Genomic DNA, 14,429 nt, shown 5'->3' on the forward strand with positions numbered 1-14,429 from the left:
TGTGGTACAGTGTTTGTTGGAATGAGTGACTTTAATCAGGATCATCAGGTGTCATTACACAACAAAGCCAGATTTTGTTTCTGTGTATTTCTAAGAATAATAGATTTTACTCACTGGACATATAAAATTCATGCAAATATTTTGCACATTAATATACTTCAGATCTTAATGCAGCCGTTCACACCAACCATATAATTTCACAGGATGAATTTGCAGCATTTATTTTTTGAATTGAACCTGATTTTTCAGATGCAAATAAAAAAAACAGTATTGATTGAATTATAAAAATCCTCAAAAAAAGCACAGTAGGGTAAAATTAATCCAAGAGAAATGACAAACTCAAACATCAGAAAGCGTGCCAAAGGAAGGAAAGCAGTGAGAACTGCTGAAGCGCTCGTAAACAAACAAGCTAACAAAAACAGACGGCAACACATGAATAAATATGCACACAGGGCTGATTGGCTGATGAGGATCAGGTGGAAACAATCATGAAATCACAAAGAAAAAGACCTAATCTCAGTGTCCACCCTCACACACTTGAAGCATCATCCAGCTAAGTCTGTGAGGGCTTAGGGGTGTCCCACGGTCAATTTGTCAAGTGCGCGAGGACCCTTTGGTGGATATTTTGAGCCTTCGTACAAACTTTCTCCAAGTCCAAACGTCTGCAGAGTGGCCTGAGGGAATTACTCACACAATACAGTGCTGGGACATTAAACATGGGTTGCCTCAGAAGAAATCCAGTACAGAAAAAAAAGTTAAGAACAGAAAATCTTTGGGCAAAGCAACCACCCCAAACTTTAAATAAAATCAGAAGAATTAAAAAAATGAGTAACAGGTTATTTGACAATGTCAATGTCACGGCTGTGCAGCAGCCAGGATTTAGACCCAAGACAAGATTAAGCTAACCCCCCCCCCCCCGAATCACAACTGAGAATAAAATAAGAACAAACTAAGAAGAAAAACACAAAGATGAAACAAAGAAACAAACAGAACTCGAGACCAAAAAACCCAAAACATTGAGCAAAAGTCCCACGATTCAAAGTGAGGTCCTTAACATCAGACAGGAAGTCTTTAAACATGTTGACGTCAAAGCTCTGCTGCTGACCAATCAGGTGATGTCACTGAAGTCAGCAAGGGTTTTGTGTTTTTTTTGATCACTGGGTTGATGTTTGAGACTGAACCAACCAGACAAAGGAAGCAGAACAAGACACTTTCAAAATAAAACACGACAGAGAGCACCACAGAGCACAGGTGGACACCATAACAACAAAAACGTTAATGAAAAATCCCCACAAAATAATCATGAACTGAATGTCGCAGGAGATGTGGATCTGAATATGAAGAAGCGGAACAGTACACAGTGAACACAACGATGGGATGTTTTTAGAGAATTTTCTATGAAACAAAAACAGAGAGAAATGTCTAATAAAATGGAGTCTGATTCAGTTATAACCCCGAGCAGCTTGATGTAGACAGTGACGCCAAAACTTCTAATGGTTTGACGGTACTGCAGATACATTCAACCTGTGTGACGTTCAGAGGATGGGTTAACAATTCTATTTATTTATCCATTTTTTTTTTTTTGCTTGATCCCTCGTAGGTTAATTTGAATGTTGTAAACAGCTCTATTAGTCCTAATTATGATGTTAATAACAGGTGACTTGGGTGTTTATGTGTACCGATAACATGATGACATGAAACAGAACTGCTGGCTGTGTTACAGGTTTTTCTGTCCTTGAAAAGAAGGATGAGACATTGTTAAAGTGAGCAGATGAAAGGTTTTTGTCCCGATTTTTTTTCTTCCTTTCTTTGAAGCCACATGAACACGTAAGCAACGAGAAATGGCATTCACTTTAGATTTGTTTGTTTATTCTGGGTTTTCTTCCATTTGTGTGTATTTAATTTGTGTAAGTCACCAGTTTTAGACTACATTATTATCCCAGCTACAGACCCCTTGTATTTGGTATTTAAATTTCATTTGTCTTGCTGTAGCAAACAAGAGCAGAGCTTGTTTTTCCTGTTTAAAGCTTAGAGTCTTGTAAGCAGCATTGTTAGTATTAATTATTTGGTTTGCACTTACTGTACCAGCTGATTTAGTTATTTAAATGTATTCATATTATTCAGAGGAGCAATTCCACCCTCATAAGCTTGTTTTTTTTTTTTTTGATTGATTGGTAATTTATTTCAACATGTGAACAATATACAAGTACATTTAGAAAAGAAATGAGAGAAAAAAAATATACTATACAAATTACATACAAAAAAACATTCTGATTAATTTACATGTTGAAAGGGAGTGGGAAGAAGTATACACTTATTTAATCCCACCCCTGTCCCATAAATTATCAGTTATTGTTAATTTAAATGATTAAATAAGGTGATCTGGTAAGAAAACGTAAAGTTCCAGAAGGAAATACAATGAATATTCATTGATGAGCAACATGTTTGAAGGTGAAACCTTTCGTTTAGAGTCCACTTACCTGTAGCTGGAGCATATTTGCTCCAGGAAACTGAGATAATCACTTGAATACTTGAATGACTCAGCCTTTGAGTCTGAGACAGTCGGAGCCACAACCTATACCATCACATACTGCCTGTGATGTATAATAAAGCATCTACTTGCATGAGTTCTGCAAGATTGTGTATATATATATGGAAATGGGTGGAAACACATTCTCACCTTTGGCAGGACACTTCCACAGAAAATGTCCTATTTTCACATCCCAGACTGAAAATAAGAGGCAGTAACGTTTTAAGTGAGACTTCTCCTGCAATGACTGCATTGCAGGAGAAGTCTCACTGCTTTTTCCTTTAAACATTAATTCAGTGTGTGACTCTTCCCTGTGAGAAGGTTTCCCCACTGAATGTGAGAGCAGACTTCTAGTGTCAAACTATTCTCCACACAGTGGAGGTAAACAAATCATATATGTGGCACACTTAGGAGTTGTTTGGTCCCCGAGTGAATGCACAGGCTGGACTGTAGCAGGACTGAGTGAAGAATCTGGCATCGTGGTGCCAGGACAACCACCTCCAGCTGAACGTCAGCAAGACCAAGGAGCTGGTGGTGGACTTCAGAAGGGGTCAGCACAGAGACTACAAGCCCATTATCATCAATGGAGCTCCAGTGGAGAGGGTGCAGTCCTTCAAGTATCTTGGTGTTCACATCTCCTCAGACCTGACATGGGCTGCCCACATTCAGGTCCAGACCAAAAGGCTAGGCAGCGCCTGTATCACCTACGACAACTGAGGAAGTTCAGGGTCTCTCCAAAGATCCTCAGGATTTTCTATACAGGCGCTGTGGAGAGCATCCTCACACAGAACATGACATCGTGGTTTGGGAACAGCTGTGTGAAGGACCAAAAAGCTCTCCAGAGAGTGATCCGTACAGCAGAACGCTGCTGCAGGATTGCTCTCCCCCCGCTTCAGGACACCTACACCAGGAGATGCCGGACTAGAGCAGCGCAGATACTGAAGGACCCGTCCCATCCTGGCAACAAACTGTTCCAACTTCTGCAATCTGGTAGAAGGTTCCGCATCTTCCGGGCAAGGACAGAGAGACTCAAGAGGAGCTTCTATCCCCAAGCCATCCGTGCCCTAAACACACACACCCGCCCGCTCACATCATCTATAATTGACTAAGACAGGACTCTTCCAGACACTAAACCAAGGCACAATGTACATTTCAATTCCTTTAACTTTAAATATGTTTATATTGTCTATCCTGTAAAATAGTCAGATGTCTATTCATATTAATGTACAGAATTCACCTGCTAGCTGCTACTACTGCACATTCACCCAGTGTATATACTGTATGTATGTATATATATTATATATATATATATATAATGTTCTTCCTCTACAATCAACAATACAAATCTAACAAATGGCACCTGTTTGAACTCATCATCTGTATAAAAGACACCTGTCCACAGCCTCAAACAGTCAGACTCCAAACTCCGCCATGGCCAAGACCAAAGAGCTTTCGAAGGACACCAGGAAAAGTATTGTAGACCTGCACCAGACTGGGAAGAGTGAATCTACAATAGGCAAGCAGCTTGGTGTGAAAAAATCAACTGTGGGAGCAATCATCAGAAAATGGAAGACATACAAGACCACTGATAATCTCCCTCGATCTGGGGCTCCACGCAAGATCTCATCCCGTGGGGTCAAAATGATCATGAGAACGGTGAGCAAAGATCCCAGAACCACACGGGGGGACCTGGTGAATGACCTGCAGAGAGCTGGGACCAAAGTAACAAAGGTCACCATCAGTAACACACTACAACGGCAGGGAATCAAATCCCGCAGTGCCAGACGTGTTCCGCTGCTGAAGCCAGTGCATGTCCAGGCCCGTCTGAAGTTTGCCAGAGAGCACATGGATGATACAGCAGAGGATTGGGAGAATGTCATGTGGTCAGATGAAACCAAAGTAGAACTTTTTGGTGTAAACTCAACTCGTCGTGTTTGGAGGAAGAAGAATACTGAGATGCATCCCAAGAACACCATACCTACTGTGAAGCATGGGGGTGGAAACATCATGCTATGGGGCTGTTTTTCTGCCAAGGGGACAGGACGACTGATCCGTGTTAAGGACAGAATGAATGGGGCCATGTATCGTGAGATTTTGAGCCAAAACCTCCTTCCATCAGTGAGAACTTTGAAGATGAAACGAGGCTGGGTCTTCCAACATGACAATGATCCAAAACACACCGCCCGGGCAACAAAGGAGTGGCTCCGTAAGAAGCATTTGAAAGTCCTGGAGTGGCCTAGCCAGTCTCCAGACCTCAACCCCATAGAAAATCTGTGGCGGGAGTTGAAAGTCCGTGTTGCTCGGCGACAGCCCCAAAACATCACTGCTCTCAAGAAGATCTGCATGGAGGAATGGGCCAAAATACCAGCTACTGTGTGTGCAAACCTGGTAAAGACCTATAGTAAACGTTTGACCTCTGTTATTGCCAACAAAGGTTATGTTACAAAGTATTGAGTTGTATTTTTGTTATTGACCAAATACTTATTTTCCACCCTGATTTACGAATAAATTCTTTACAAATCCTACCATGTGGATTCATGGATTTTTTTTCACATTCTGTCTCTCACAGTTGAAGTGTACCTCTGGTGCAAATTACTGACCTCTGTCATCATTTTAGGTGGGGGAACTTGCACAATCGGTGGCTGACTAAATACTTTTTTGCCCCACTGTATATAGTGTCAGTTCTATTGTAACAACTGAGTAGTGAGTTTAGCAGACTTCTATCATACGATTTTGATTTTCAGAGATGAAAAATGACAAAGAAAACAATCCAGTTTACGTCTGAAACCTTTACAGTATAAAATTTAGTGGGCATAGCCTGTACATGTCACTAATCTTGGAATCATACACAAACAATGACATAGTTAGCAGAAGCTGCTTTACTCTGTGTTTATGTTCTAGTTAATAACATCTTTGTGCAAATTTATACAGCAAGCTGCTTCTGATTGTAATGAGATCATTTCCTCTCTTATCATCACCTGTGGTCTTTGAATACTTTGAAGTACTGTGATCATTGCGTGTGTCAACACACAGACATGCAAAATAACAGCATAATAAGCTGCATAATACTAGTTTCAAATAGGATCTGATAAAACTGTTAATGCTTTCAGATTGGCTGCAAGGTGACTGTGCTGCTCTTCATCTACTTTCTGGCTACCAATTACTACTGGATTCTGGTAGAAGGCCTTTACCTCCACAGTCTCATCTTCATGGCCTTCCGATCAGATTCCAAATACCTCTGGGGTTTGATACTCATCGGATGGGGTAAGCACTAAAAGATTACATTACACATAACGCAGTTATGAAGGAGGACAAAACGTGACGAAAGCATCAGTTCTGAAGTTTATGGCTTCATTGCAACTACAATATGACACCATATGTAAAACAGCGCTTAATGTTTTCCAACATGCTTCAGAGAAGAGACTCATTAATATAGTTTATGTCTGCTGTGTAGGGGAATTTCCAAACCTTTCGAGCAGAGTTAAGTGAGTGATTAACAGAAGTCAGTTTTATATCTGCAGTTTATTGTTGTTTTGATGGCAGTTGTGTAATTCATCACATCAAAAGCAGCAAAAAAGACTTTTGGAATAAAATTATGTTGTTTCATCTGAAACAGAACAGATTTGTCTTGTGTTTTTGTTCAAGTTTTTGTTCTGTCCTTGCAAAGGAGTGTGTCACATTGTTAAGAAAAGTAGATGAAAGGGTTTTTTCCCCACAACAGATTTTTCGTTTGTTTCTTTGAAGCCGCATGAACAAGCAAAGAGCAAAGAGCATTCACATTACTTTTCCGTCTCCTCTGGTTTTCTTTACTTGTAGTTACTTTAAGTCACTAATGTTGGATTACATCAGCTGTAATAAAATACTAAAATATAAAATAATAATAGACCTTTTATTGACTCCTCCATCAAACTGCGTTGAAAGTTCAAATGTGATCAAATGCAGTCCTGTGAAAACTATGTGCACCATTACTGGTTCTATAGGAATTAAGAGGTTGTGCAGCAGCCAGGTGCTGCTAATCAGATGCACTTAACTGATTACTTGCAAGTGTGTGAAACTGTTGGGAAGACAACGTGAACATTTTCTTTGTACTGTATAATCTGCAGATTCTGACAGAAATCTGCAGCTATCCTTTGAAGCACCGCTGCTCTAAAACAGCAATAAGGATCATTATTAGGTTATTTACATTATTATGTAAATAACACAATAACTTAAAGCAAAAATTGGGAAACGTAAAGACCGAAGTCTTTATATTAAGGTGCATCAGTCAAACAATACTGTTGGTCTGGGTCTAAACTGAACGCGTTGTGTGTGACGTCTTCTTTTGCGCACGCGGCCGCTTTGAGCGTTCACACTAGAGCGCGTTGGCTGTCGCATTTTATTTGTAGTGTGAACAAGCAGCCAAAAAAAAAATCGGATTTGATCAAAAAATCAGAATTGAGCATCAAGACCTGCAGTGTGAACGTAGCCTGAGGTTTGCAAACCACAAGACTTCTGAAACAATAGCCACCAGACCAAAGAGACCAAAGAGGAGAAGGCAGAGTTTGAGGTGTTTTTACTGATGTTCCAGCACTGGGTCAACCATAAACTCCTCTATATAAAAAAATATTTTCTGAAATAGAAAAGAAAGAAGGCGCTGCAGCGGTTCAGTCAAAAGTTCAGACCTAAACCTGTTTGAAATGCTGTGAAAGCACCAGAGAGATATAAACCTCAATGAACTGAAGCAGGGATGCGAAGTAGAGCAGGCCAGAATTCCTCCAACAATGTGAGAGAAAAATAAAATCATACAGAAAATGAATTCTTCTGTTACTGCTGCTAAAGGCGCTTCTATCATTTATCAGCATGGAGTCGACGGATCTCTTTACAGAACTCTGTGCTCCTAAAAAGATTAATATAGGCTTTCATTTTCATGTCTGTACGTTTACATCTCTGTTTGCTTTTTCAGCTGTTTATCCATGAACTATTAAAGCTTTTGGGAATTATTATATAATCTGCCTATAATCATGTAGCGAAATATTTATAAATTTGAACTTCTGGTTATTTGAGGAGGAGCTTTAACAAACATTTGGAAAATAATGGATTAACAGTTCAAGCAAAAATGTACAAACTTTATTATTTTAAACATATTTTAAATCAGACATTTAAAAAAAATTTTCATTTACTTTTTAAATCATTAAAGCACTATTTCTGTAAAATAAATAGCCTTTCTGCTCAAGTCTTTGGGGTCGCCTGATTCATTAACTGAAATTTGCTTTACAGACACGTTAAAACATTCTCAAAAAGTTACTGTAAAATTCCTCCATATACCAAATAATACTATTAAAATTTATGACTGAGGAATATAAAGGGAATGCGATGCATTTTCTTAAGCTGATTTGTATATTTGCATAATTTACAGCCATTCTTTGGCTTGTGGTTTGTCTTTTATGAATCCATGTGTTCATTCACAGGAGGGGATGAATCCACATAATGATGCCGCCACTCCCTGCCTTCTTTTGAACTAATTATTTTTTCAGCACACATTTTTGAGCTGCTTTGGCTCGACAGCATGACACCAGCAAGAGATAAGAGGGGGAAGCATTCCCCAGCAGGGTAAAACACTTTGCAGATATATCTGTTAGAGTTCACTATCAACCATTTTTAAGTCGTCTTATTGGTAAAGTTGCCCTAAACACACACTTTTAGCACATTTTTAATTTGTCATGTTTTAGATGAAAGCCCAACGGTTCCTTTAACAACACGGTGTTTTGTTTCCATCTGCAGTTATCGTCAAGCACTCGCTGCAAAATATCTATAAGCCATTAGCTTTCCCAGTGAAGAAACTCGGTGACTAACACAAGATCATGATTACATCCCTGCTCTTTTCTCTGCTCCCACACTCCCTTTAAGCTCTGCCAACCTCTCTCTCTCTTTCTTCATTTTGTCTTTGGAGCTGCAGATAAGATACAGAATTCATTTCAAATGTCTGGTCTGCAGAATATACATACTGAAGGACGGGGACCACTTATCACCCGATTAAAGTTCCAGTGATTAATTATGCTAACAATATTGAAGCTGTTGCATTTAGAGAAGGGGTTTATAGTGATGATAGAGGGAAGAGGTATGAGGAGCTGATCTCGGCCAACGACAGTCACAATCTTATCACGTCTGTTTGTGAAGCCGCATGAACAGGAGACACCATCAGTAATTCCACATGCATCCAAATACAATTTAGAGCGTGTGACAGATTTGAGGAGTTGCTTAATGAGTTAAGTGGCAGTGGCAATAGAATACGTGCATTATAAATGCTGCTGTTAATGATGTCAGAGGAAGAAAAAATGGTTCTGTCACATTTAATTTCTCTTTTTGCAAAAGTGGATCTCACATCGTCGTCTTAGCTTCTCACACAGTGACAGTGTGGGTTGTTTCCTTTCCTGCCTCAGAGTAATATTTGCTAGTATCTGTGCTTCTCAGATAGTTATGGTCTCTGGTGGAGCAATTTAAAATATTATCATCGCCACAGCATCAAAAAGTGCAATTCTGTCACACATTTGACGTTGGCGCCTTGATGCAGTGGCTCAAGGTTTTGAGAAGAAAAGCAACATTGGCTTTTTACATCAGCATTCACTCTGGTTAGCTTAGGCACCAGAATTATGGGTAGGGTTGGGAACCCTGATGCTTATCTAATGAATCAGAGGGGTCCTTTAAGGTCATGTTCAAATGGCTTCCAGTCTGGCTGTTTTTAGTGGCTCACTGGAAGTCCCATTTTGTCAAATTGCACAGGTGCCCCTGCGATGTTCACTGGATCTCTGCTAGTGTGTCAGCACAGCAATCATTCAACACCTTTTTCACTGTGTGAAAGTGCAAAAAGTTGCAAACCATCAGAAAAAATGAAATCCCCGTTTTGTGCGTGCAGAATGACAGCACTGTGGGTTGATGGCAGAAACCAGAGTTGAAATCTTTTACCCCACATGTGCTTTCTCAGGCATCGGGGATAGCGTTTGGATTAATTCGCAGTGGAAAACTCTGAATGTGGGAATAAACAGGACACGTATGCTGCTGATTGCATTTCTGACCCAGTTCATTGCTTTCTGGGTTGGAAACTGGACTCTTTAATTGAAACTTGCTAGAAATTCAGAATCAGACATACATGGAGACTCAGATTTAATGACCAATTAAAGCTGCAAAAAGCGACGAGAGGGCCCTCGCACCCTGCCACACGTCCAGGCCAGCTTCAACCGACCCGTGCTGAGGTCGAGCTGAGCTACATCTCGGGCATGCTGCGGTTGACTAGACTCACACGGACATGTGGCTGTTTTCAGTTTAGGAAGCTAATTGGGTGCTGCGTCACTTACTTACTGAACACCTTCTGTGCCCACTGTTTGTCAGTTGTCTAACCGTATATCACACTAATGTAGATCAGGTGTGGAACAAACAATTTAAATTTCACGTAATAATAATAATGGATTGGATTTATATAGCGCTTTTCAAGGCACCCAAAGCGCTTTACAATGCCACTATTCATTCACTCTCACATTCACACACTGGTGGAGGCAAGCTACGGTTGTAGCCACAGCTGCCCTGGGGCCGACTGACAGAAGCGAGGCTGCCATATCGCGCCATTGGGCCCTCTGGCCAACACCAGTAGGCAAGTAGGGTAAAGTGTCTTGCTCAAGGACACAACGACCAGGACAGAGAGCCCGGGGATTGAACCGGCGACCTTCCGGTGACAGATGCGATTCCCAACTCCCTGAGCCACGGTAGATTAAATGATGATTATTACCTACTGTGTGACCTAATATTAGCACGTAGGCGTGTCCTATCCAGCACGTGAAGTTAGGGACAGACTGGACAAGGTGCGTCCTGTGATGAATAATTGAACTTTGTCATGCCACCATGACCTTTCATGAAAACTCAAAATCTTCGCAGTTTAATATCACCAAGGAGTTCAGTTTGCACTTTGTCAGATCACCATTGTTCATGTTGATCTGACGAAATGTTTTGGTGGGGTTTGTTAAAGTACACATCAATAAATTCTTAAATTCAGTATGGCTGACTTCCTGCTGGCTTTGGGACATGGCTCCAAGAGATTTTTCTCTACATCTTGAGGTATTACGTAAGGCTGCCAAATTTGAGACTCGTATATCAAGCGCACTATTTTTTTGCTTACAGTTTCACACTGAAGCATCATCACTATCTGATGTTGATTCTGACCACTTTTGAGATGGATTTGGTCAACCTGGGAGCAGAAATCATTGCATGTCCTGTTCCTGGCACTATGACAGCTATTAAGTATTACAATTAAAATATGTTCAGGGGTAAATCCTTATCATACCTGAAAAGTTGGGTCGAGATTAGACAATGTGCGTGTAATGCAAGTTCAGCAGTTTAATATTGCCCAAGTCTGTAGTTTAAACTGACTGAATATGAGTTTTATTCGATAAAATCTCTACGTGGAGTTTGAAAAAGCCATTTTCAGTTCAATATGGCAGACTTCCTGTTGGGTCAGGGAGGCCATAGACTTTGTTGTCCGTCTTTGCATGTTACACATATGTACCAAATTTCATTCATGTACCTCAAACTGTGTGTCCATAATACTTATTTATAACCTGCAAAGGTGGCATTTTGAAAACCCCAAACCAATAAACATGTAATTTTTTTTCTTCCAGAATTGGAATCAGAATACTTTATTAATCTCTAAGGAAATTATGTTTACCAGACCTGATGTGTGTGCTAAATTCTGTGATTTAGCTGTTGCATGTTAAGGCCTCCAAAAAGCTAATTCATTTGACGAATTAGTAAACAGAGCAGATACAATAGAGCAGGGGTGTCGAACTCCAGGCCTCGAGGGCCGGTGTCCTGCAGGTTTTAGATCTCACCCTGGGTCAACACACCTGAATCAAGTGATCAGTTCATTACCAGGCCTCTGGAGAACTTCAAGACATGTTGAGGAGGTAATTTAGCCATTTAAATCAGCTGTGTTAGATCAAGGACACATCTAAAACCTGCAGGACACCGGCCCTCGAGGCCTGGACTTCGACACCTGTGCAATAGAGCATTTGGACTTTTAGTGCTCAGGCTCCAACTATGACAGTCAACATACAAGACTGAAACAAGTTTGAGGACAGTAGTGAAACTGCAGACTTGCAAACATGCTTAAAGGGAGTGATTTTGAAGTAGCACTGCGAGATGCATTCAGATGCACAAGAACACTACTGTGAAGTTTGGCCATGGTTCCGGTTATGTTACTGAATATTCCCTCTCAGCCACCTCGCCATGGTACGGTTTGACTCCAGTTGACATAAATGGTGCACTGCCCTGGGAATGTTGAAATGAACAACAAGCATACTTCTAGTTTAAAACTACTAAGCCATAGATGGAGACCCAGTTCTCAGCACCAGCTGCACAATAACCACCACGATACTTCATCTGAAGGTTTGAAAGAAGCTGATGTTTACTCTGTCCAAGTCGAAGGCCGTGGTAAAATTGCCCTCTGCAAGCATTTTAAGGAGCGATCTTGAAGTAACAGCTGAGCTTAAAGTGCTCCAGAGATTCACGGGAGGATGAAACTTTAAACCTTGTAGTCACTGAAGTCAAAAGGAGTCCTTGTGGATTTATGACTAAACAACTGACTTTAACACTCTGGGAATGAGAATGTGGTGTAACTTAATCTACAAAACCACTCTAAAGTTTAGGTTTAAACATATTACTCCCCAAAGGTACCAAATCTTAGTCGAATAGTTAATGCATTTACTCTTGTTTTTACACTGGTACATTTAAGTGTTTTTAAATGGTTTAGAAACTGTGGAGTGGAAGGGAAATCAATAACAACCCACACAGTTTGAACAAAGTAACAGTGCAGTTGGAAGTTTCTTTAGGAAGTCCCTGTATGTGTGTTTGTGTACACATAAGAAAACACACAAAAGCTCTTTAGAGACAGAAGAATTACGCCTGACAGGAGAGGCTGAATGTGCTGCTCTGAGACTCGCCATGAATCAAAGCTGCTGGGTCGGAGGGCGTTATATCATGAAGTATGAATGTGTAATTAAGTGTGTCTGTATGTCACCAGCATGTGGGATTACTCTGATGTTTACATTCACGTCATGTTCTGTGTGTGATGCCTGCATTAGCTAACATGCCCGTGTCGGGTTTTATTTCTCCTACTTTGTGACCTTTGAGTAATGTGACCTTTTACAACACCAATACAACACCTTTCACCAGGATCCACTCTGTCGTGACTGAATATTATTTTAAAATAACAGTTTTACACTTTTGTCAATAAAGCAAACAGGCTGCTTTTAAATTGTAACGATCACCTCAGCTTGGTTCTCCTTCTGTATTGTGATGTGTCAGAGATACAGCGACAAACAATGTGAAGTGCAGTCTGGGAAATAAATCAGGTAAACAGCACATATGACATCACCTGCAAAACATCTCATTTTGCATTATGTCTAATTTCAGGTGTTCCAGCTGTTTTTGTGGCAGTGTGGGCGATCGTCAGGGCAACAGTGGCAGATGCAAGGTAAGAGAGAGAGGACTCAGACTCTAACGAGATTATCCCTGCGAGGTGTAAGACGTCCTCCAGCCCTCCCTCCAAAACCTAACCCTAACCCTGTGTTTTGTAAAAACTGTGTAAAAACTGTCTTCTGTGTTCAAAATGTAGATGATAGCCAGTCAGAAGGATAACCATCTTTAAGAAAATGATATAAAAACTATAATGACATATTGTGATACCACAGAGACTGTGTAAGCATTGGGCCCATCTCCACTGATAACTAAGACCTCACAGGATTATAAAAACATCTGCCAAAAAAGTTTGGAAAAAATAAACTTCAAAATGAATAAGAAGAGAGGCGGGACGTTGTAATCACTGCTTAATTGTGGTGACATTTGAATCAGTGAAATACAGGATTTGATATGCAAAGAATGCTTGATTTGGAGTGCTTGATACCAAATCAAGCACCTTCAGACGTTGCCAATGTTTGAAGTACACAAGGCAAAATCTGGATAATGAAAAGAGTTGTTAGAGAGTTAAACATGAGAGACCACAGGAATTATAAGTCAAAACGGGAACAACAAATGCAGGCAGTCGGTCAATATCCTGGTTTGTGCAACATGACAATATTCACCACAAACTACTGCAAGAAATACAAGCTGACGTTTTGGCATTTTAAAATCCTTAATCAAAATATTTAGATAATGTGATATGACCTAAACTAGAATTGGGAAATTAAATTAAACCCAAAATAATAAAAACAACCCCAGATTAAAAAACAAACAAACAGTAAATTAAAAAAATTATAATCAAAAATGAAAAAACTAACATTCTCCTTTGAATTTAAAATGTATTAACAAGTTAAATGGAAAATATCTAATTTTCCTTTGCTGTTCTTCTTTAGCAGTATCTAAAGTAGGTCACACCTCTGCCTGTTTCTGACTTTATTCATACACCTTTTTATTTGCTCTGTGTGTCTAAAAGCATTGAGCGTAGAGCTTTGGACCCAAATGTAGGAAACCAGAGGCAGAGTTAAATAACAGAACCTGCATTTAGGCCATAAATAAAGTCTAGAAACCAAGATAAGTCACAGGAGACCACTGAGAGCACCACACAGGGAAACAGATGCTTCGACAAAGCACAAAAGGGAGACAGGACTATTTATACACAAAGGGCTGATTAGACAACAAGAGACAGGTCGGAACAGGTTAGAAGAGCCAGGGGAAGACGGAGACAGGAAGTAAAACCAAAACTAACCTGAAGGACGCACGAAACAAGAAAACAGGGAACAATAGAGGATGCGAATACTTAAAGAGAGGAACAGATGCAATAGCACTGAGGGACCTCAGGCTACTGTTATATGAAACAAAGACAAACAATAATTGAAATTCATTCCTACATTAACTCAAAGATGGCACAGAAAATAAA

General features: G+C 40.2%; 1 protein-coding gene across 1 annotated transcript in view; it reads left to right on the forward strand.

Moving 5' to 3' along the window:
- The window catches only part of pth2ra (parathyroid hormone 2 receptor a), a 63,848-nt gene that overhangs the window by 22,244 nt on the left and 27,175 nt on the right, over positions 1–14,429 (forward strand). The window contains exons 7-8 of the mRNA XM_080902665.1: positions 5,641–5,794; positions 12,968–13,028. Of these exons, the coding sequence (XP_080758791.1) occupies positions 5,641–5,794; positions 12,968–13,028 (215 nt within the window). The remainder of the gene's footprint in view (positions 1–5,640; positions 5,795–12,967; positions 13,029–14,429) is intronic.

Source organism: Rhamphochromis sp. 'chilingali' (assembly GCF_963969265.1).
Source record: "Rhamphochromis sp. 'chilingali' genome assembly, chromosome: 14".
NCBI lineage: Eukaryota > Metazoa > Chordata > Actinopteri > Cichliformes > Cichlidae > Rhamphochromis > Rhamphochromis sp. 'chilingali'.